Genomic DNA, 23137 nt, shown 5'->3' with positions numbered 1-23137 from the left:
TCTCTCAGACAAAACCAACAAAAAAAAAAAGATACAAGGAGATGAGCTATGGGGGATATGGATTAAAAAATAAACTACTGAACAAGCGGAAACCTCCAGAGGAGCAAAAACAAATGGGTTTTGCAGATCTACTTGTGAGGTTTCCATTCACTGGGGACCTGGAAAGCTTCGCTTTCTACCTTCCAGCCACACTCCAAAGAGTCTTTCTTGGTTAAAATTTATATACTACAGAAAATTATATACTCAGATGCTGACATAGTTCATCATTATTTATAGGAGGCGCACCAGGATTATTTTTTTTTCCCCAAGAATATATTTATTGCAGGTAAGACACGGCCAATCTATCTGGCGAGCAGAGAACAGGTGTTTTGCTTCAATTAACGTTCAATAATTTCATCTCGACTTACTCAACACCCTGTTACCAGCACGGCTGTTTATCCATCAGTTGTATAAACACATTTCCATCCTCCGAGCGAGTTTCAGCTCCCCGACACTCTTAAATCAGCCCTTTCCCTTATCCCGAGCCCTCCTAACGTTTGCAGAGTCCCTCCGAGTCTCTTGTGAAACAGGCTGATTTCCCAAAATCATTTCTGAAAGGCAGTAAAGCCTTGAAATATGACAACGTGAGCAACCAGCTCCTATTTCACCTCTGATGACACAGGGTCTGTTCATTTCAAAACCTCCTCGGCTCTGAAGAAAGTTAAAAGGAGGAGAGAGGAGGGAAGCGGGGAAAGAAGAAAATAAAACAAAGGATAAAGGGAGATAGAAATGTGAAAAGTTGGGGAAAACCAGGAATTTTCCCTCCTCGTTTCACACCAGCCCCGTTCACCGGGGATGCGCTGGAGAGAGGAGCGATCCTGCTCCACGCTGCTCCGTTGGCAGGGGGATTTCTACACCTTCACCAGTTTAAACGCGAAAGGGGTGAAGTGGAGTTACTTTGGATTAACCCCCCCGTCCCGGAAAGGAGAGGAGAGTTGACAGAACGGTGGGGAGTACTCACCTGGTGACATTTACCCTCGGCTGGCTTAGCCCAGAGGCTGGAGAGGGCTCCCAAACCATCTCCTCAAACCTCACCTTGGCTGGAGCTTGCAGACTGCATCTGATCCTCCAAGCCAGGGAAGGGGTTGAGCCGTTTTGGGGGGTTTTTGCTACCCTGATGGCTGCAAAAATGAAAAGTAAATCTGACCTCGGGCGTTAAACTCTGGCTTTCCATGCCCATCACCCTGACCTGCTCGAGTGTTTTATTTTTAAATTAAACCGGACAGCTTCCTAATTTCGCCTCATTTAAGAGGAGCTCTGGTGCTGGACATGAGGAAGAGTGTCCCTCTTACAGGCTGCGAGTCGGATGCTGATGGAAAACCACCTTTTAGGAGAACAAGAGTTAATCTGAGGCTTTGGCTCAAGGTTTGGAAGCGCCTTCATAATCTTCTAGCATCAGTAAACCACCTCTGATAGCTATTTCCCACATCCGTTTCGTGTAGACAGGGACATATGGACACACAAACCCCCTCCCGCAGCCAGGGAGAAGGCAGAATATAGTCTTCCTTCATTTCAAGCAGTTATTAGCACCCCTCAATGTTATTATTAGCCTCTTATTATTGCCTTCCATCCCTGTATACTTCAGGAAGGAATCACGATGATTTATCATTCCTAGAAATCTCTTTGCCCTTCACTTTAAATATCCTTCAGTGTTGGGGTGAGAAGGGAGAAGAAGGGCAGAGGGGTAATAGATTAAAAGAGGCAAATTGATCCAGACTGTTACAGCTGAAGTCCAGAGAAACATTTTTGCCGTCATCACCGAGAGCACCTTTCCCTTAAGCAGCATTTACGACACCGTCGAACCCTTTTTGCAATAAACGGATTTATCATCACCAGAACTTGGGCAAACCGACCCCGCTTCTCCCCCCCATCCTTTGGGTTGGAAGCCGCGATGATTTCTCCCCGCACTCCTCAACCCTCCTCCCCCCCCCCATTTCGTGTCAATCATTCGCATCGGTGGAAGGAAAACCACCCGAAATCGTCGGGTTTGGGAAAACAGACGGAAAATGGAAGCGGGGAAGGGGTGATGGGGGGGGGTGGTGGTGTTGTTTGACACGCACCGTGGGCACATACATGTGAGGTGCGAGCCAGGGGGGGGACACGGCTGAAAACGCGAGGGATTCCTCTCTCTTTTTTTTTTTTTCCCCTTACCCCCCCCCCCCTTTCTTTTCCACAGGCAATAAATTCAAGGCTATAAAAATCAAAGAAAGCTAATGTAAGTTTTATTAAACTATTTAACCATCACAAGTCGAAGGCATTCGGTAACAAAGCCGGATCAGTGCCTCGCTCTCTTTTACTGGCCTTGTAAAGTTAAATGAAGGCTTCTGATTTCAGCAATGTGGGAAAAGAATTTTAACCCAAGCAAAAGAGACCCTGAGATTATCGCTCCCCCCCCCCCCGCCCCATCCCTCTCCTCCTTCTAAACACAACAACATGTGCTCATGTGCAGAGATATTTTAAAGATATTTTTATATATATGCAACATATATAGCATATATATATATATCATTTATACAGCATTGAGTCTGAGGAAGAATTTGGATGCAGGGAGGCGGTTTGCTGGGCAAAGTTGGGGTGCCACGTCCATGGCATTACCAAACCCGTCATTTTCTTATGTTAACAACCCATTTTTTCCCATCCCGGCTGGTTAATTATTTATCACACCCTCCCCACCGTGCTTGTTACCTAGATTCGCCTTTTTTCCCCCCTAAAAAAAAACCCCCACACCCAGGCATGTACGTGTGTGTTTACCCATATGTCTGCACGCACACATATGTATGGATATGAAATCTCAGTGGAGGGGGGGGTGTGGGGTGCGCGTGGGGGTGTCGGTTTGTACTTATTCTCCGGGTGGTTTTTTTTTGTTACTATTGTACTCTAGAGCCCGAGTGGCAAAGAATAGCTTTTATCTCTCTACCCCCATGACGGTTATTAAAGGCAAAGCGAGCACATCAGCATCTTTACACCCAACAACAAGAAAAAAAAAAAAAAGAGATAAAGAAAGAAAGAAAGAATGAAAGAAAAGAAAAATTAATCCACCCCCTCCCCTCTTTTCCTGACCCCCCCCCCCTCCCCCCCCGCCCCCTCACAATTCCTTAATATTTCGGGAGCAAACCTAGGAAGGGATATTAAGGCTCGGTTCTACCCTTTTGGTGTGGCGTTTATTCTTTCCTTTCCTTTTCTTCCCCCCCCCCCCCTTTCTTTTTTTCCCCCCCTCCCCCAGGCCTTCCCCCCCCCCCCCCCCCCGAAACTCCTGACGTTTTGCAACATTGCATAAACATAAAACAATCCATCCTTGATATGGAATGCAAAGGGCGGATGACAGCGCAGCGCAGCCCCCTCGGCTTCGATTGATTTACGCCGAGACTGACGCTTTATCAGGCACACGAAAAAAGTTTGACCAATCATTTTGCTGGGAGCTCACAACACAGCAGCCCAACTGTACTTTGTTGGCTGGGAAGTTGGAGAAAGGGGGTAGAGTACAAATCTAGATCTGTCCTATATATATATATATATATATTTATATTTTATTGGGATTTTTTTTTATGCTGCTGCTTCTTTTTTTATTTCTTTCTCTTTTTTTTTTTTTTTGTTCCTTTCTTCTTTTTTTTTTCCTCTCTTTTTTTTTTTTTTTCCCTTCATTGAACCGTGCTTTGTATGATGTCTGAGAATGTCCATTTCTGGGACTCTTAGCAATTATTATGTCGACTCTATTATAAGTCACGAAAGTGAAGATTCGCCTTCAGCTAAATTTTCATCTGGGCAATATACGAGTTCCAGGCAAGCTGGGCACAATGAGCATCTAGAATTCCCCTCCTGTAGTTTTCAACCAAAACCTCCAGTTTTCAGCGCTTCCTGGACTCCTTTGAATCCACATTCTTCTGGTACCCTTCCTGCCGTCTACCATCCATATATTCAACATCAAAGCGTCCCATCTGATAGCAGGTATCTCCGGAGCTGGCTGGATCCAGTACCCAGAGCAGAGAACCTCCCTGGGCAGGGATCTGTTAAGGCAGAACCGCTGCTGGGCCGACCCGGGGATGTCCATAAACAGGGAACACAGGAGTACAATTTAGAAACTTCTGCTGGAAGGGAAGGGATCGTTTCCAATCAAAGGCCCAGCTTCGAGGACAATAAAGTTTGTGAAGGAAGCGAAGACAAAGACAGGACAGATCAAAGTAAGTTATAAAAGTGAGGAAGTAAACAGTATAAAAGCTGGAGGAGGTGCAATAAAAGGGGACAATGCTGCGTAAAGTTTAAAATCAGGGCTTAAAGAAAAGTCTCAGCTTGCTGATGCCAACCTAAGGGGAGAGGTGGGGAGGGGAGGAGGAGGAGGAGGAAGGGGAGGGGGGGTGGCGGCATTGTTTCTGCCGGTAAATAAAAATAAAAATAAAAATGAGCGCTGCCTCTGAGCTTAAAGAGAGTCCAGAGCGGACAAAAGCTGGAGAGGCATCCTCTTTGCTACAGAGTCGCTGGCTCCGGCAGCAGAGACCAGTTTAGTAAGCGGGAGTAAATCTGCGCGGGTGCGGGCGGTGGGGAAAGGAAGGGAAAGGACGGGGAGGGGGGAGGCAGGGAATGTCGGGGCGAAAGGTGGGGGAAAGAGGAGCGGAGGTGGAGGGAGAAGAAGGGGCGGGGGGGGGGGGGGCCGAAAGAGGAGAAATTAAGGAGGAAAAGTTCATGTGGGGGAAAGTAAAGAGCAGCGGGGGCTTTGCCGTGCCCGGGGTCCCCGGTAGCCGCGGGGGCAGGCTCGGTGTGTCGTCGTGTCCCCCCCCTCCCCGCGCTCTATTCCCGGCTCCGGCTCGTGGTGGTGATGTTTGTGTTTATTCCTCGTGTTTGGGTGTTAAAATGTGTTTTTGCGACTGCTTATGAAATGCAACGGTTCAGGGGATGAATATTTCAAAGCCACGCTTCTTCCTAGTTAAAAAACCCAACAAAACAAAACAAGGAGGGAGGGAGAGGGGGGGAGGAGGGTGTTGCTTCCAACTTAATTAGCTTTTATTTGTAATGTAGCCAGAATGGGGAAACAGTTAAACTTCAGCATGGGCTTTATCGGCGAGCTGGCTTGTCTTTTTTTTTTTTTTTTTCTTCCCTCCCCCTTAAATATAGGTTAAAAAATAATCATCCGCTTAGAAAATATTTATTAACGCTATCCACACTGCTCTTAATAAGGCAATTATTAATAATAATGGTTATAACGGTGAGAATAGCGAGAATAATGAGAATGTAGTGGAGTTGGAATAAGAAACAAACAAAAAAAACCAACCACAAAACCCAGTGCTTTCACCTCGTACCGATCCGGCTGGTACCTGGTGAGCATCTGAAAGGTAAAAGCAGAGCTCGAGCAGGAGTCAAAACTTGGCTTCAACCACCCCACCACGGTCAAGATTTTGCAGTGAAACCCCCAAGTTTTAGAAACTGCCAGCGGAGCAGCCCCTTGCCGAGGGTAGAACTATGCAGGACTCCCTGACAGAGTCATTCTTTTTCCCCTTGAATTGACTTCTATTTTTTAACAGCACCCCCACACACACCCCTCAGCCAGCCACCCCTTCCCCTACCCCCCCTACCCCCAGCAGCAGCAAGCGATTGCCACCCTCGGATTAAAAAAACACTGCGTATTCTTGCTCCTCATCATTTCCTCCTCTCCTTGTGCAGGATGTTATGGTGACATTTCTTGTTTTCCTTATCCTTTAACTTGCACACGCAGAGGAGACAAAAAGAAAAGTCCTCGCTCTATTGTACTGGGCAGAGATCCAGAACAAACTGCGACCGTGAGGTGAATGATTGGAGAGAGTGAGATATCCAGGTTCTCTGCTCAGCGTCCCTGAAATTGAGGATATCTCTATGCGTGTTAAAAATAATAAGTATAATTAACAAAATTCTTGCCCGAGAAAATGTTATTAAGTTCTGAAGTGCAGGGACCCGCGCAAAGAGGATGCTGTGTGGTTTCTATGCCGTGTGGTTACGAGGAGTATTTTCTTTTAAAGAATAGTTTAATTTGGGTTGAAGTTTGAGAGGATGCCAGGGGTTGGAAGACGGAGCCGCTTTGCCGTTAAGTCCTCCCACCAATTTCCCTGACTTTATCCTTCTGCCTTTTTCGTCTGTGGGGTTTTGTTGTTGGGGTTTTTGAGTGGTTTGGGGTTTGTGCTTGGTTTTTGGGTCCCCCACCCCCACCCCCTTCGCCCAAGTATTTCTTAATAATGAATCCCCGCCCTGTGCATGGCACTGGGATCCGCTCGTTTATTTGTTGGATTTTAAGGAAAACATGTGCCAGAATCTCTTCCCATTCGCTTCTCTGCTCGGGGATTGGTGCAGAGTGAATAGATGAAAGCGTTTTAAAAACAGCTTCTATTTAAACGAGCCCAAATACGACCAAAAATTAACTTCCCCCCTTTTCCCCCCCAAAAAAAAATAAGGAAGGAAAAAAAAATCCACTGTGGAGCAAACCCCTCCACTGCCATTAAAAGGCTGGGCTGCAGGATTAACAGTATCAATTATTAACAGCTTTTTCTTCCTCTTTAATATTTAATTCTGCATATTAGATCAAGTCAATTACGTTTGAGGAAATAGCCGTGCAAATTTGGGAGAGGGCAGGACTTAGGAGGGGAAGATTAAGCGGATGATTCCTCTTCAAAATCTTCCATATATCTCATTTTGTGGAGAGGGGAAACGTTCTGAGGGGGGAGGGGGCCAGGGACGTGTGTGTGTGTGTGTGTGTATATCTATATGTAGAAATATAGATATATTTATAACGGTCCATTTAATTGGTGTAAAGGTTTATGGCTTCGGTCATAATTTCAGAGGAAGCAGAGGAAATAAAATAGAAATACGTGGTCAGTCCAGAGCCTTTCTTTTTCACTCCTTCCCCCCCTCCTCTCAGCTCCCACACGCTCAGACAATATTTGCATGTGATTAGTAAATGCTTCATTATTTACCCTAAACCCACTTCACCTTTGGGTGCGACCTTCACCACTCCGGTGTCTGGTGGGGGTGGTTTCTGCTCCTAAAATGTCTCTTTCTCCCCTCCACCCCCTCCTCAATCCCCCCTCGAACAGACATAATTCCTGAAATATCCCTTTGCCAAAAGATTCCCACGTAACTTCTCCCCCACGCGAGGGTTATGGGCAGCCTGTTATTTATTTTTTCGGCTGCATTTGCAGCCCTGCAAATGTCCATGTCTCCGGCTAACACTGTCCAGATCCCCCCCAACAACAGGGTCCAGCCAATCCTCAGAGGATGTTTATTGTATCGAGAGCGTTTTCATGCCACACAGCAACCAAAAGAAAGAGGGGGGCGAAAAGCGAGCAGGATTTATGAAAGGTTCCTCCAGACCTCCTCTCCTTGCTCTTTCCCTGCGAGATGGGTTGAGGGGAGTAAATCTGGAGCCACGTGGGAAAACAAGCCTGGGAAGGAAGGGAGGGGGGGGAAAAAAGGAAAAGGCGAAGAAATATCTCATTTTTGAGTTAGTTTCTTTGTATATATGGTGCGTAACGTGCAGATGGGCGGTATGCAAAGCTAGGAGCGCTTGTGGGTGTTTACCTGGCCTGGATGGAGCTCCCGAGCTGCAGAAAGAGTTGGGGGAGGTCTGCCAGTGGCGTGTGTGCACCCACACATACATGTGCCCAGACACGGGGGAGCACAGCAACGTGTGTGTGCACAGACACGGGAGCCCACAGACACGTGTGAGCACAGCAACGTGTGTGTGCACAGACACGGGTGCCCACAGACGCGGGGGAGCACAGAAACGTGTGCCCACAGGCGTGGGTGTGCGTGGGAACACGTGTGCGCACAGACGCGGGTGTGCGCCTGACCATGAGCGTGCCCACAGACACGTGTGAGCGTGGAAACATGCGTGTGCATTCGAGCATGCGTGTCCACAGGCACGGGGGTGCACAGGAACGTGCGTGGGCACGGACAAGGGTGCCCACAGGCACGGCTGAGGATAAAACCGTGTGTGCGTGAACACCCACGTGCGCGAGCGTGTGTGTGTGCGCAGACAAGCATGTGCAGGAGCTTGAGTGTGCACAGGCACGGGTGTGCAAACGTGTGCGTGCCCAGGCACGCAGCCAGGGCACGCACGAACACACAGCCTGTGCCTACAGACCCTCACAGCCCAGCAGGACCCAGCTCCCCCCAGCACACCCTCTGGAGGTGATGGGGGGGGGGGGGGGGGGAGGAGAAGGGGGATTGTGCGGCGGGATCTGGGGAGCAGTCCCCTCCCCAGTCTACACTGTGTGATCCTTCGGGACTTTCACACGGCCTCTGCTGCTCATTTCTCTGGCAGGGAGCGTTTTGTTGTGTTTGGTTTGGTCTTGGGTGGTGTGGCTGTTTTTTTTCCACGCGGGGGCTCATATGCGTGTGTATAATTTTAATATTTGAGGGCATGATTAAAACCTTCTGAGAAGAAACACTCCAAGCTGCAATCCTATTGATCTTGGTGCTTTTCTTTCCAGCCAACCCAGCTGCCAGCTGGCTTCACGCCCGTTCCTCCAGGAAAAAACGATGCCCTTACACCAAATACCAGACCCTGGAACTAGAGAAGGAGTTTTTATTCAATATGTACCTGACGAGGGACCGTAGACACGAAGTGGCCAGACTCCTCAACCTGAGTGAGAGACAAGTCAAAATCTGGTTTCAGAACCGAAGGATGAAAATGAAGAAAATGAACAAGGAACAGGGCAAAGAATGAAAAACAAACAAACAAACAAACAAACAAAAAAAGGCAGAAAAAGCAGCAGCATCCCGCTCCCCCAAACCCCTTCCCTCCTTTCTTTCCCCCTTCTACAAGGTCCCAGCCTTCGCGGCCGCACGCCCCCACGTTAGAGCTGCCACATCCCCTAAACACAAGGGGGGAAACAAAAAAAAACCCCAACCCTCCCTGTTTCCCATCTCCACCTTTTGCAAGGGAGATGTTGCTTAGTATTATCTGTTTAATAATCCTCCTAGTGTTGCCACACGGGAGGCAACTTAGCCAAAACTGCAGCTCCTTTTTGGGGACACATGCTGGGTTTTGTTTCTCTTATTTCCTTTTTTTTTATTCCCTCCCCCCCCTTTTTTGGGGCTTTTTTTCCCCCCTTTTCTTCTCCCTACAGCGTAACCCAGGCTCCTGTCCGAGCAGCAGCTTTCCCTGCTTGCCTTTTCTCCACGGAAAGCAAGACGGCAAACAAAAGTAGCCACACACAACAAAAAAAAATCCCCGAACCAATCCTGTCCCAATCCCCCTGCCTTCCCAAACTTCTCTGTCTTTCTTTACCCACGTAAGGACAATGACTCTCTACCACACTCAACAACACCCCGGCGCACTCGCACCCCTTCAAATCCCTCTCACCTACTTAAACGCACCCTCAACCTCCCTCCAACTCCCTCAAACACCCCCTCGAACCCTTCAACCCCCCTCGAACCCACTCAGAAGCCCTCTCACACACCCCCTCAAATACCCTCCACCACCCTCTCTGGCACACTCAGACATGCTCACAAACTCAAGCACCCCCTCAAATACCCTCCACCACCCTCTCTGGCACACTCAGACACACTCACACCCCCTTAAGCAGCGCACACCCACACGTCGAGGTGCCCAAGGAAGCAGACGGTTTAATTAAAACTCCTGCAAGACAGACACATTCGTAAGACTTGCGTTTAATTGCACCCAACAAATCATTTTCTATTCGCCAACTTTCTACCCGGGTAGTCGATTCGTGACAGCCCAACTTCCAACTGTGCTGGGTTCTCTCTTTTTTGGTTGTTGTTTGTTTCATTTTTATTTTCTCTCTTGTTCTTTTCTCTCTTTTTTTTTTTGGTCTTTTCTCTTTCCCCTTTTCCTTTTCTTTGCTTTTCCTTTCCTCTCCCACCCCCACCCCCCTTCCCCCCCCTCCCCAGCTCCGATTTTCCTTTTCATTCAGTTCTTCCTTTCTAAATACTTTTTAATTAATATTATTAATATGCAGGATTTTTTTTTTCTGGTGAGTTTGAATCTGGCCACAGCAGAGATGTGACTTTGACCTGAAAGTTTAGTAAATATCTTTTACAGGCAAAAAAGCCCCCAAACAAACCCTCCTCATCTGGTAGTTTTATACTGGGTCACTTAGAAAAAGAGAAAAGACGGGGAGGGAGGCGAGAGAGAGTGTGTGTGTGGGGGGCACTCTCGGAGCCGCATTGTAAATTATTGAGGAGAAAAAGGGGCGGAAGAACCCCTGCCAACTTATTCCTAACTTTTAGAGGAGAGGAAGAATGGGGTTTTCTAGTTAAAAAACTACCTTAGTAGAGCTATAAGGGAGGGGGAAAGGTTGTGTTCTTAGTGCTAGCATATTTATAATTTATTGTGAATTGACTTTTTGTTTTGTTGTTGGTTTTGTTTTGTTGTTTTGTTTCCTAAAGCAGAAGGCTGTTGCAGAGATAAAGAGCCCACCCCAGCCTTTGGGTGTATTCCTTTCCCCCCCCCCCCCTCTCCTTTCCTGTTCGCTGAGATGCTTTTAATACTTGAATGTCGGGGTGGGGGGTGGGGGGGTTGTGTTGGGATGGGGTTGTTTTGTGTTGGCTTGAGGTTTTGGGTTGTTTTTCTTCGGTCGCTGGCATGTTTCTTTCCCATTGCCACCCACTTTTCGCCGGGGCCCAGTGCCACGCCGGGAAAGGAGCCGCTTCATCCCGCCGGTGGTACCGGCGATAGGGATGCGGCGGCTTCGCGCTGCTTCTCCTCATCCTCATCCTCAACCCGAAGAACCAGTTAGAGTATCAAATATAGACCTCGCTGGGCTCATGCCATGTCGGCCGGAGCTGATTTCTCCTCTGACAGACCCGATGGAGATTTTTCCATCCCGCCCGGGCGGGACTTGGTTTCCCTTTATCTCTGTAAGACTTAACTTTGTTTTGGGAAAGGAGCTGGGGCTTGGGAGGGTGGGTGGGGTGTTGGGGCTTGGGGGGGTTGGGGGGTAGAATGGAGTGTAGAGGGTGAGGGGGGGAAGGTTTTTTTCGGGGGGGGGGGATTAGTACCAGTTGATTATATGGTGGGTATTGTAAACTGTGTTTGTGGTTGTGTTTCTGTGACTGTTGAAGCTCGTTTTCTGTTTCTACTGTGGCTTTTTAAGTCTGCGAAGAGTCCTGCAGTGGATAGTGGATGGAAAATACCGAAATAAAACCTCTCTCTTTTTATTATAATTATTTTAACATTTTTTATGTTAAAGAGTGGAAATTTCTACATTTAGCTGCCAGGAAGTTTTACAGGAACAAGGCAAGTGCAAGGTGGCTTGCTCGAATAGGGAGGAGGGGTGGGGAGTGTGAAAAAATAGAGAAAGGACATTTATTTCTGCTGTGTATCAAAGCAAACGGCTGCAAATCGGAGCTCAGAAGATCTCGTGTAATCCTTAGCGTCAGGTTTCCTGAGGCCACTTTTATCTGCTGAACAGAGATTGCTCTGGGAAGAGGCGATAGGCAGATTGGCGTTTTTGGAAAGTGTTCCTGCCTTTCTCTTCACCCCCCCCTACCCTCCCCTTCTTCATGATCCAGAGATAAGAATCAAGTAGCTGCGCCTCGGTGCACTGAAATTTCCACCACTTTCAAGGGAGTTGGGGGGGGGGGGGAACTGAAAAAAAATCTTCCACTCGACAAGAAACCAGACCTTAAGTGTTTAAGACCATTCCTCGGAAAGTTTGGGGCCGTGTTTTAGTTTGTTTTGTGTTTTAATGCCCAGACTTTCTCATGTAAAACTTTCCACCATGAAGTAGCTCCTTGGGGGCTTCCAAATTTAACTGTTCTGTTGCCAGAGGGAGTGAAATGGAACCAAACTTTGCTCTGCATCGGTCTCCCTCCCCCCCCCAAAAAAAACCCACCCCATCCTCCTTCCTCAAAACTCAAGTGAAGAAAAACAGTTTCAGAGACATTTTGAGCTGAGGAAAAGAACCACAAAAAAATAAAGAAGAAGAAAAAGTTGGTGGCAGCAGAATGATTTCTGTAAACCCAGATTCCTTTTAAAGCGATGCTTAGCGGGGTCGAGAGAGAGGAGTTAGTTGTGTTTGAGCTGAGCAGCCAAATATTTCAGCTTGCTTTGGTTCTTCTCAAGGATGGACGCATTTCAAACCTGCTTCGGGCTGAATCGGTGCGTTCCTCATCCCTCCAGCTGAGCGCGGACTTGCCTAAACTCTCATTATTACGTTGTGTTGTTTTCTTTGTTTGTTTGATTTCCTTATCCGGGACTTAATTGATGTTCGCAACCCATAAGCCACTCGGATTTAGAAACGTGGGTTTATATATATATATATATATAAAGATATATATATATATAATATTTTTTGGGGGGTAGGGGGGTTGTTTTCACTTTCCTTAGAGTTGTAGTAAAGAGCCGGGTATTTTTAAGACGACGATATCAGCTTCTTTTTAAATAGAATTGAAAACGTTAGTTCATTTTGTTAGGAAATAAGGTTACTTAAAAAAAAAAAAAAAAAAAAGGGACAAAAAAGTGGGGAAAAAAAAAAAAAAAGGAAAAGAGGAGAAAAAAACCAAAACAAACACAACTGTGAAACCCCTGTTTTCTGTAGCATCAGCCCGGATGTATTTTCCAGAGATGTTTAATGCTCCAGAATAAAAATCGATTTTAGAACAACGGCACAGATATGTCATTGTGTTATACTGCTTCGTCTTAAAACGTCAGAAATAGGTGTTCGGTTGGTTTTTTTTTTCCTGGGGTTTTCCCGCGTCTTTAGTGGCTCGTTAAGGGTATTAAAAGGATCTTTTTGAGCGTGTTGTCTGTACCAAGTCTTGGTACAGTAAGTGCTTCCTTGGTCCCACCGAGCCTGCTACATTTAAATACATTTATATTTAAACCGGAGATATTAAATCCCTGGTTACCCTCCCCGATGTTTTCTTGTTTATTCATTTATGTTTGGGGGTTTTTTGCTTGCTCGTTTATTTGTTTGGGTTTTGCTGTTGGGGTTGTTTTGGGTTGTGGGGTTGGGTTTTTTTTTTGCGGGGGGAGGTTTTAATCTTTGCATCATCCCTCACCAGCTTTCAGGGGACCAGAAGCTGAGGCACGGAGCGAACCAGCTTCGTTTCGGACTTTTATGAGTTGGTTGTTTTTTCCTTTAGTCTCCTACCGTCCAAGAAAAACTTTACTAAGGGGGGAAAAAAAAAAAAAGAGAGAAATAATTAGAAACTCAAAACAAACAGTGGGAAACCCCACCCCGCTTCCCCTCCTTGGCATCACCTCGGCTTTGACACGCGGTTCCTTTTTCCAAGGGCTCCATCAGAAGTTCCTCGAATTCCGTCCTTAAATTCGTTTTGACGTTGCATTGCTCAATGAAGAAACAGAAGAGCTGGGGGAAGCGTTTCTATCTCTGTATTTCAAACAAACAAACAAACAAACAAGCAAGCCCCCAAGACCTGCTCAGCCCTGCGGGAAGCAGGTAGAGAGAAATATAAACAGGAATTTGTTTTCCACTAATTTTTAACATCGGGGCAATATTTCACCACTTAAAACAAAAACAAAAAAGAAAGGGGGGGGGGGGGGGGGAAGAAAAAGAAAGAATTCCTTTCTTTGGGGCAGCTCTGAAAAGAAAACAAAAGAAGAAGAGAGATATTTGGAGCTTACTGAGAGGAAGAGAGAGAAAGGGAAGTAACTTGTCATAAAATACAACAAAAAAAAAAAAAAAGAGGGGGAAAAAAAAAGGGAAAATTCAGTGCAGTGTGCTGCAATAAAAGAATATGACCGCTATAAAACTTTATAGGGTATAAATTTCTGAAGGTTAAGGAACTAAACGGCTGTAAAGCAAACAGTGCAAGAAAACTTTCAGGAACTCCTAAATTACTCCAACGACTTGGGAATGTGGGGAAACCCAACGTGTAAATGTTCTTCTTTCTGCCTCAGTCATAGAAAGAGTTTCCCCTCTATCGCTTTCTTTATATATATATATATATTTTTTTTTTTAACTAAGGGAGGGAGTGGGGTAGTTAAAATATAAGGAAAAGAGGTAGAGAAAAGGTGGGGAGGGACTTTTGCTAATTTATTCTTCTCTTGCAGATGCCGTGAAAATCCAGCGCGCTGGATGATTCCCTTTGTTCTTTTTTCTTCTTCTTCTTTCTCGCCTCCCCCCCCCGGCCCCCCCTGCTCTTTAAAGCAATTCCAGGCTGCCAGAACGCTGAGCCATGCACGCAACAACAACAACAACACACACACACACACAGAGGGGCAAATCGTCCCCCCCCACTTCTCCTCCCCCCTACCCCCCTTCTCTACACACTCGAAGTTCTGGCGAGACGTCTGGGCTTGGGAAGCTCTTTATCGGTTTACAGCCCTGGCCTTCCCCCTCCAGAGCAAGAATGACCAATTGTTTAGTCTCGGAATTTGAAACAATAGCGGTTTTCAAAAGCAAACCCATTCCCCCCACCCCCCTTTTTTTTTATTGCCGGGTAAAGTGACTCGGATGATGCAGCTCCCTGCGCTTAAAAACTTCAGCGCTGCAGGATGAAGGAGACCAACCCCCCAAATTCCTCTTTTTTCTCCCTCTTTCACTCCCATCGCTTTTAATTGCTTTTATTTTCCTAGTCCAAACGGGACAAGCACACGCGCACTAATATTTTGTTGCGCTCCCCCTTTCCTATCTTCCCGCGCCCCCGCGGAGGAAGCTGCAGAGCCGTGTCGCGCCGCGAGGTGGCGCCCTTGCTCCACGTTAGACGCGTGTCTTCCGCGGGGCACCGCGTAACACCTTGATGTCATCAAGGCGGTGTGGGAATGGGCCCCCGACAGAAAATATCGGGTTAATTATCGCCGGTTTGGCGATCTGAGAGGTTACAGCTCTTTATTTCTACTTATTTTTATGATGGGGTAAACGTTGCGGGGCTAAAAACCCTGAAACGAAGAGCGAACCTGGAGGGGCTGCAGGGAGAGGTGGGACACGAAAATGTCTTAAGTGTTCATTTACAGAGGAGGAAAAGAAAATAACAATTTAAATCCATCGGGTTTTGTCTTTTCCTAGCTCAGCTGGAGGTGGGAGGACAGCTTAATTATCTCCAAACCCAAGATTTACGCTAAGCGAAGCTTGGACAGAAGAGTGGCTCCCAGATTTCGGGGAGGAAACAGTAAAAAATACCCCCACAAAATCGGGACTTTTGCCCCCTCACTCCATAGGGCGACCTGCGGTTTCTCAGCTCTTTATTTTATATCTTTTAAATTCAGAAACATTGACCAAAAAAAAAACCCCAAACCAACAATTTATGGTTTGTTAGAAGTTGAACTCCTCATTTTGGGGATGGTTGCCCCGGTTTTTTTTTTTTTAATGAAACTGCCCAAAATCTGCGCTTAAAATGTTTGGAAATATATATTTCTTAATGCTATCAGATACTAAATGTTTTAAGTGCTATCAGATACCAAAAGTTTTAAATGTACATGGTTTTGTGACACCTACTTGACTCACCACGGGTTGGGATCCGTGCCCTCAGCACACGCCAAAAAAAAAAAAAACCAAACCCACAACTCAACTTTTAACTCCGTGGCTTCACTTTTATTTCGGCCTTTGTTCCTTCGGAATTACAGGACAAACATGACTCGTGCGCCCCAGACCTTCAATTCCAAATAACACGGTGGCAATCGCGTCAAAAAGAGGTTTTCTGCCCAATTGTTACCACCAGATATGTTCCGGGGTAAATGTTTCCCCCCGAAGTGACGCTAAAAATTCCAACCTTTCCCCATCAGCAGCGTTTTGAAGGAGGGGAGGTGGGGAAGAAGGTGACAAATTCAAGCAACGCACAGGATACGACATATTGGGGTTTGGTTGTTTTGTGTTGGGGATTATTATTTTTTTGCCGCTGTGTTTGTTTGTTTGTTTGTTTGTAAGAGGCAAAGTTAAAACATCTCAAGGTTCCGCTTCAATAATACGAGATTAAATACAAATATGAGCAGAAATAGAGGAAGAAAACACGGGGAAACGGCGCCTAGGAGACGGCAGAGCAGTGAGAAGTGGAGGTTTACCTAGGTTTGGGGTTAGGGCTTTTATTTATTAATTTTTTTTTCCTTATGAATTCCCAATAAATCTTTCCCCCACTGGGTATTTATAAATTATCTCCTCTCTCACACACCGCACGCACAGCCCCGCTTGTTTTTCCTTATAATAGAAACATTTTCCTTTCATCAGGAATCTGAGTACAGTAAAGGGGATGATTTAAGATCAGCCATTGATTTCTGATGCATTGGTGAGTTACCCTCGCATCACGCCCATAAAATCCTGACCGCACTTGATAAAAACTGGCAACTTCCAAGAACAACTTCGTTCCCACCTTCCCGGGGTTTAGGTCTGACCGGGAATTCCTGCGATTTTTCACTTTATAAACTCCACTAGATGGGAGCTCGCCTGTAAATCCACGCAGCAGAAGATAATTCCTTCCCTTAACATAAAAAAACCCAAAACACTTGAATCGATTCCTTGGGTTGATTTTTCTTCTTTGTGTTTGTTTTTTTTTTCTGGTCCTTTTTTGTTTTCCTTGCTTGAAAATTCCAGCATCGAGCATCCCCACGCCGGGCTGCAGAGCTCTATTTACTTGTGTGCACCACTTCTGGGCTTTTATGTTCAAAGATGAAACCAAAAATCTGCTCAATGGACAATAAAAGTGTTGAGGAAAAAATAAAATGTTAACTTGTCTTTTAGGGAGGTGGGGGGAAAGCCTTAATTATACCACTGCAAGTACTCCAACAGCAATAATTACTTGCAAAGGCTCTTAGACACGACTGAAATGATCCCTGCACAAAATAAAGGAAACGTATTTACTTAAATTATTTCTCTAAGGATGGTTTTAAAGTTTCATTCCGTTACTATCTTTGTTTTCTTTCTTTCTCTCTCTCTCTCTCTCTTTCCGTCTTCTTTAATTCCCTGCCTATTCCCACTGCTAGTTTTAATTCAAGTATTTTTTTAACCAAAGCCCTAGCAAGACAAACTAGCTGAAACATTTCAACTTTTTTTTTCCCCCCCTCCCTTCTTTTCCACGTTGTGGATGTTAAAAATTATCCCTCAGATGAAGGCAGGCAAGAGTAAAACCATCTTTAATTCACCTTTCTCGTCCCAAACCCGCAGAAATCAACCCAGGGCAAAGGGGGCACAAAAAAACCCCACACAACACCCAACAACCCACCAACACGTATATTGAGATTTAAAAGAGTGTCTTTAACTCTTGTTGAAGGCTTGGAAAATAGAGCTGGCATCACGAGGGGCTTGGAGGATGAGCAGCGAGGCTGTTAGGTTGGGGCAACCTTTGGGTTGGGAGGGTTTTGGGGTCGTGATGAGCTGCGAGACGTCTCGGTGAATATTTGCTGAGTGCGATAAAATGAATTTTCCAAATCTACCCCCTGTGTGTTTAGACGGTGGAAAATTGCAGCGTTGGCATCTTAGGGGTAAGTTTGCTCCGTTGTTACCAAATGCCAATAAAAGGAGAAACAAAAAAAAAAAAGCCTCTCGCTTCTTCTTCCCTCAGCCCAACACCCCCATTTATCTCCCCGGTTTTCATTAAGGAAAACCCAACAAAAATTAAAAGGGAAAAAAAAAAAGTGAAGTTATTGAGGAGGGGGTGAGGTGGAGACCAGCCATCAGTTACTGACCATAAAGGTTCTGTTCTGGCTGTGATAAGCAACACAATACTTGCGAGTTCGCAATCGTTCCCCCCCCACACGCACACCCCAAGCACATCTTGAGCAAGTCCTCGGTGCTGGGGTTGGGGGGGGGGGAGGAGGAGGAGGAAACCGGGAGGGGGTTTTCTGCAGGAGAGAGAGAGAGAGAGAGGGAGAAAGACACAAAAAGTCAATGTTATATATGAAAAACTATAATCATTTTAATTCAATATTGACACCTCCACATCTCGCTGTAATGCGGACGGGTCCAATCGAAACCGCTGCTTTATAGCAGTGGAGGAACGAACTCGTAAAATCCTTAACGGCTTTTTATGTAGTGCGGTATAAACAACAACAACATCCTCGGCTTTATGGCGTTTTATAGTTTGTTAAACAGTTTACAGCCTTATTTTTTTGGGGGCCATTACAAATGCAATTCCCTTCATGCGATAGTTAAACCTTTATCAATAATAAGGGAAATTGATCATTAAAATGTTAAATATGACTACCTCGTTTGTTTTAAAATATGTTTAGGGTAAGAAGCTGTATGATTTGATAACTTGTATTAAAATACCAATTACATTTATAGGACCTTTTAAAACTGGTAGCAATTAAATCGTGTTCTTTTACAGTTTTCCAAAGCGACCCTGACATTTAAAAAGGCTAAAACTGCCTCGTTAAAATTGCGAAATTAACGACTGCCAGCGCTTCTCTTTAATTTTTCCAACACTCCCCAAAAATCAATCTTTTGGGTGGTCTAGGTATGTGATTTGTTGTGAGGCGAGCGATATCTCATTAATGTAGGTAGTTAAACATATTTAATCCGTATATTCACCCCACCTCCTTCTCCCTTCCCCTCTCGCTCTCGCTCCCTCTCTCTCTCTCTCTCTCTCTCTCTCTCTCCCCCTCGCTTGCTTTTCCTTCTTTATTCTCTCACACTCTTCCTTTCACAATCATGCGGTGCAGAGTCCGTGTGGAGTAAGGAGAAGCCAATAGGATGAGGTTTTGGTAATAGATGCAAATGATCATGAAAAGACACTGCAAAATATGAAACAACTCATTTGCGCTGAAGTAAATCACTGAAAACTGTTTATGAACTGGCATCTCTTCTTGGAAATGTAAAGCGAGAACTCTTTAAGTGGCGATTTTTTTTTTTTTTTTTTTGTGGGGTTGGTCGGAGGGGCTGGGGGGGGGCGGGGGGGGGGGAAGAGAGAGAGAGGAAAGAATTCAATATCATGCAGGCTTAGAGTTTTGATTATATCCTCCTTTTATATTCCTGGAAATCACAAAGTGGCGTTGCTTAGCATCTTAGCGCTTTCTTTTTTGGCTAATAGATTCCAGTTGTTTTGTTGTCTTTTTATTTTTTTTTCTTTTTTTTTTTTTTTTCCCCGGGCTTTTTTTTTTTTTTTTTTTTCCTCCTCTCTTCTCCCTCCTCCTTCCTCCTCCAAACTACTATTCTTATTCCAATTACAATGAGCTCTTATTTTGTCAACTCACTCTTCTCCAAATACAAAACCGGGGACTCCTTACGTCCCAATTATTATGACTGTGGGTTCGCTCAGGATCTTGGGGGCAGACCCACGGTGGTGTACGGACCCAGCACGGGGGGCACCTTCCAGCATCCGACCCAAATCCAGGAGTTTTACCACGGAGCATCCTCACTCTCCAGCTCCCCTTACCAACAGAATCCCTGCGCCGTGGCGTGCCATGGGGACCCCAGCAACTTCTATGGCTACGACCCCTTGCAAAGGCAGAGCCTCTTCAGCGCCCAGGAGTCGGACTTGGTGCAGTACACGGACTGCAAGCTCGCTGCCAGCGGCCTTGGAGAGGAGGCGGAGAGCTCGGAGCAAAGCCCTTCTCCGACCCAGCTTTTCCCTTGGATGCGACCGCAAGGTGAGGCGAGATGGAAAGGACAGCGAGGAGGCATTTCCTGAGCCCAGAAAGTAGCCCTCTTGCTTGCTTTCTCCTCCTCTTGCTTTCTTTCTGGCTCTCTTGCTTGTTTTCTGCCCCTCTTGCATGCTTTCTGCTTCTTTTGCTTGGTTTCTGCCCTTGTTTGTTTTCTGCTCCTCTTGTTTGCTTTCTACTCCTCTTGCTTTCGTTCTGCCCCTCTTGCCTCCTCTCTGCCCTTCTTGCCTGCTTTCTGCCCTTCTTGCCTGCTTTCTGCCCTTCTTGTTTGCTTTCTGCCCCTCTCACTTGTTTTCTACCCCTCTTCCTTGCTTTCTGCCCCTCTTGCCTGCTTTCTGCCCCTCTTTCCTGCTCGCTTGCTTTTCGCTCCCTTTTTCTTCCCCAGCGACTGTATTTTACTGCTTTATGGGGGTAAACTTTTGCACTTGTAAATTGCTTTATAGTTTAATTACCCTGAAGGAGACCTTTTCTTCTGGGGTGCTGAGCGAGCCGGGCTTTCTGTGGAAGGAAGCGTCCTTAAAGTTTATGGCACTTTTATAGCCTTAAAAAGACCCTTCATTTTTGTTTTGCGTTTGATTTGGGATTTCGAGGAGGGGGGTGCGGGGTGGGGGTGTGCAGGAGGGGGCATGGGGGGGGTTGCTGCTTAGTCTCCCCGGGTTGCAGCTCTTGATTTAAAAAAATTCTTTTATTTTAAGGGGGTGATCCCAAAGAACCGGAGCCCTGTTGTTGTTGTTGTGATTCTGGTATTCATAAGTGTGCAAGTGCAGGGCTTAGCTGGGCTGCTCGGAGTGGGCTGGTGGGTGACCTCCTCCCCCCTCTCCCCACCTCTCCCCTGCCACCATCACCTCTTTCCTTTATAACCATCTTCCCTTTAATAATATTCCACAGGAGCCTTTCCCTCTCCCTCTTTGCTTCCTGCCTTTGCTCCTGCAAGTCCTTTTCTTCCTCCCCCCACCCTCCCCAGTCCCTGTGTCTGTGAGTGTGTGTGAGCCTGTGTGTGCCTATTGCCGAGCCTGGTTTATGTATCTTTCAAAACCTCCTTCTCTTCTTCCCCTCTTCCACCCAACCTTTGCAATTCCCCAGCAGCCGCTGGACGGAGGAGGGGGAGGCAAACCTACAGCCGCTACCAGACCCTGGAACTGGAGAAGGAATTTCTATTTAATCCCTACCTGACCCGCAAACGGAGGATCGAGGTCTCGCATGCCCTGGGATTGACAGAAAGGCAGGTCAAAATCTGGTTCCAGAACAGGAGGATGAAATGGAAAAAGGAAAACAACAAAGACAAGTTTCCCAGCAGCAAATGCGAGCAGGAAGAACTGGAAAAACAGAAAATGGAAAGAGCCCAGGAGGTGGACGAGGAAGGGGAAGCACAGAAGGCGGACAAGAAATAAAAGGGATTTTTAAGGACTGAAAAGGCAAGCGCTACTGGGGTGGAAGAGCCCCTGAGCCCCACGTTAATGGCAGTTAATGTAAGGGAGGGGTGGGGGGAAAAAAAGAAACAACCAACAATGCATAGAAAAGAGAAGGGGGGGGGGGGGGGGGGAAACCCACAACCACAAAAAAAAAAAACACCACCACCCCTTTATTGCTGTAAAACAATATAGCTGTAAGCACCACTTCCCTGATTATCCTTTCATACAATGCCCAGTATGCAGAAGGGATCGGGAGCTCTCTCCTGCCTTTTTTTTGCCAGTTATTAACTAGTGGTAGTGTAACGCAATAGCTTATGTAAAACCTGACTGTGAAATTTTCTCTCTCTCTCTCTGTCTTTCTCTCTGTCTCTTTCTTCTTTCTTGGGGTGGGGGGTGGGCGGGGTGGGGGTTGGTTAACATAGCTTAAAACGCTATAGGAGTTACGTGAAATTACATTTGTGCACTTTTTATTTGTTGATTTTCCACCTCTTTTTTTTTGTTGTTGTTGGTTGGTTGATTGGTTTAATGTTTTGGTTTGGTTTGGGTTTGTGGTTTGGTTTTGGTTTGTTGGGGTTTTTTTTCGGGGGGGTGGGGGTGGGGGTGGGTTTATCTGTATGTACCAGAGGTAGCTATTGAAACAAACATCCCAACAACATGAAACTGCCTATTTATGCTATAGTTATCTCTATTTTTTTTTCCCTCTCTCTTTCTCTCCTTACTTTCCTCACTTCTTTTCTTTGGTTCGGGACTTCTTTCTTTTTATTTTTTTTTCTTTTGATTATTTTTTTTCCCAAATTTTAAATGTGTCTTAAAAAGAAAAAAAGGGGGAAAAGACAAAAAAAAATAGACAAAAAAAAGCGTTTTTCCTCTCCTTTAGTTAGCATGCGCACAGTGAAGCAAGTTGTAAAGTGATCTTTAGGTTTAACTGTGAAAAAGAATGTATACTGTATACGTGAATTACTTTATTGGGGGAACTAATGATATATTTTGTTGTTCTTTCATCACTTTGTTCTATTGTCTAAACCTGGAAGCAGCGGAAGAAAGTTACAATAAAGTTTACAAGCGAGAATTCCGTGACATCATTCTTTTACCCTGCTCCATTTCCTCCAGGACCACTTTGATAGAAAGGAAATAAAAGTCAATTGTGTCAGAGCTGCAGCCCTGGCCATCAAAGACTTCTTTGCCTGGAGAGATGCTGGAGGGGCTGGATCGCTGCTGGGACGGGCTGGGGCCGGGGGAGCTGCTGCCTGGGAGTCGTGGGGAAAGGGGAGGGGGTCGGGGCAACTGCCATGGCTTCTGCTCTTGTTGTTGTTTCTAACAGTTCCTGGGTGGTGACAGGTTGGGAGGCTGTGTGGAAATCCTTCCTGAAGGTAACGTGTGCTGGTTTGTGTTGCTTTTTGGTTTTTTATCCCCCTTCCTCTTTCCTCCTTTCTCCTTCTCTTCTCGCTCACCCCACTCTCCCCACAAGACGAAACCCAGCTCTGGGTCTCTCCCCCGCGTCCTTTCCCTCCCCTCCTCTCCTCTCCTTTCCTCCCACTCATCTCGCTGCGAAAATAAATTGCCAGTCGCGCAGCTGAGCTGCTTTTCTGCTCCTTTCCCTTCCCGAGCTGCCCTGCCATGGCAGCAGAGGAGTGCGGGGATGCACAACCCATCCCCTTACAACATAACCTTGGGGAAAGGAGACAACACCACAAGCCCTGGGTACTCATCCACCATTGTCTGGACTGTTTCTCTCTGTCTGTAGGACTTTCTTTCTAAAACCTTTCTCCCTCCACAACCATCCCTCTCTTTGAAAGGAAAAAAAAGGATGGGGGGGGGGAAAAAAAGAGGCAGATCACATTTTGGAAGGTCTCTCTCTCTCTCTCTCTCTCTCTCTCTCTGCTTCTCCAGCAGAAAGCAAATCAGCCAGCTGGTCAGGTTTTACTTCTAGCTGTAATTGAGTCCTGCAGAAGCGCTGACACGCTGAACAAGGGATCTGGGAGCTCTTTATTTTTCGCCACAAGAAAAGCAAATGCCAGCTCAATGCGAAGCTCAAAGCCCGTGGCACTGGAATAAATTAAATATAGGAGATGAATGGCATTTAGAGGCGAAAAAAAATTGAAACTATTAGGTATCAATGAGACATTTGTCTTTTTCTTCTTCCTTTTTTTTTTTTTTTGTTTTTTTTTTTTGGAGGGAGGGGGTCGAGGATGGGGCTGAGGGTGGA

The 23137-nt window shown here is 46.1% G+C and overlaps 2 protein-coding genes across 3 annotated transcripts; both read left to right on the top strand.

Annotated features, from left to right (window-relative positions):
* Positions 1-3709: 3709 nt before the first annotated feature.
* Positions 3710-8725, top strand: HOXB9 (homeobox B9). Its single transcript, XM_009899913.1, has 2 exons — positions 3710-4217; positions 8490-8725. The coding sequence occupies exons 1-2, from the start codon at positions 3710-3712 to the stop codon at positions 8723-8725; spliced, it is 744 nt and encodes a 247-aa protein (XP_009898215.1).
* A 10361-nt stretch (positions 8726-19086) lies between these two features.
* Positions 19087-20930, top strand: HOXB8 (homeobox B8). 2 transcript variants are annotated; one of them, XM_009899911.2, is made up of 2 exons: positions 19087-19507; positions 20606-20930. In XM_009899911.2, the coding sequence occupies exons 1-2, from the start codon at positions 19087-19089 to the stop codon at positions 20908-20910; spliced, it is 726 nt and encodes a 241-aa protein (XP_009898213.1). In that variant the 3' UTR covers positions 20911-20930. The 2 variants fall into 2 exon arrangements, with proteins under 2 accessions (XP_009898213.1, XP_009898212.1); XM_009899910.2 differs by having other exon boundaries at positions 20603-20930.
* The last annotated feature ends 2207 nt before the right edge of the window (positions 20931-23137 follow it).

This window comes from Dryobates pubescens, chromosome 36 (genome assembly GCF_014839835.1).
Source record: "Dryobates pubescens isolate bDryPub1 chromosome 36, bDryPub1.pri, whole genome shotgun sequence".
NCBI lineage: Eukaryota > Metazoa > Chordata > Aves > Piciformes > Picidae > Dryobates > Dryobates pubescens.
Note: the sequence above shows the minus strand (reverse complement) of the source record. Positions and strands in the feature narration are given on the sequence as shown.

What these genes read in the sequence shown, in the direction of transcription:
- HOXB9 (XM_009899913.1), top strand. Translation starts at nt 3,710, where the DNA reads ATGTCCATTTCTGGGACTCTTAGCAATTATTATGTCGACTCTATTATA. An exon ending in CAAAGACAGGACAGATCAAA is followed by an intron (nt 4,218 to 8,489) that starts GTAAGTTATAAA and finishes TTTTCTTTCCAG; the next exon opens with CCAACCCAGCTGCCAGCTGG.
- HOXB8 (XM_009899910.2), top strand. Translation starts at nt 19,087, where the DNA reads ATGAGCTCTTATTTTGTCAACTCACTCTTCTCCAAATACAAAACCGGG. An exon ending in CCCTTGGATGCGACCGCAAG is followed by an intron (nt 19,508 to 20,602) that starts GTGAGGCGAGAT and finishes GCAATTCCCCAG; the next exon opens with CAGCCGCTGGACGGAGGAGG.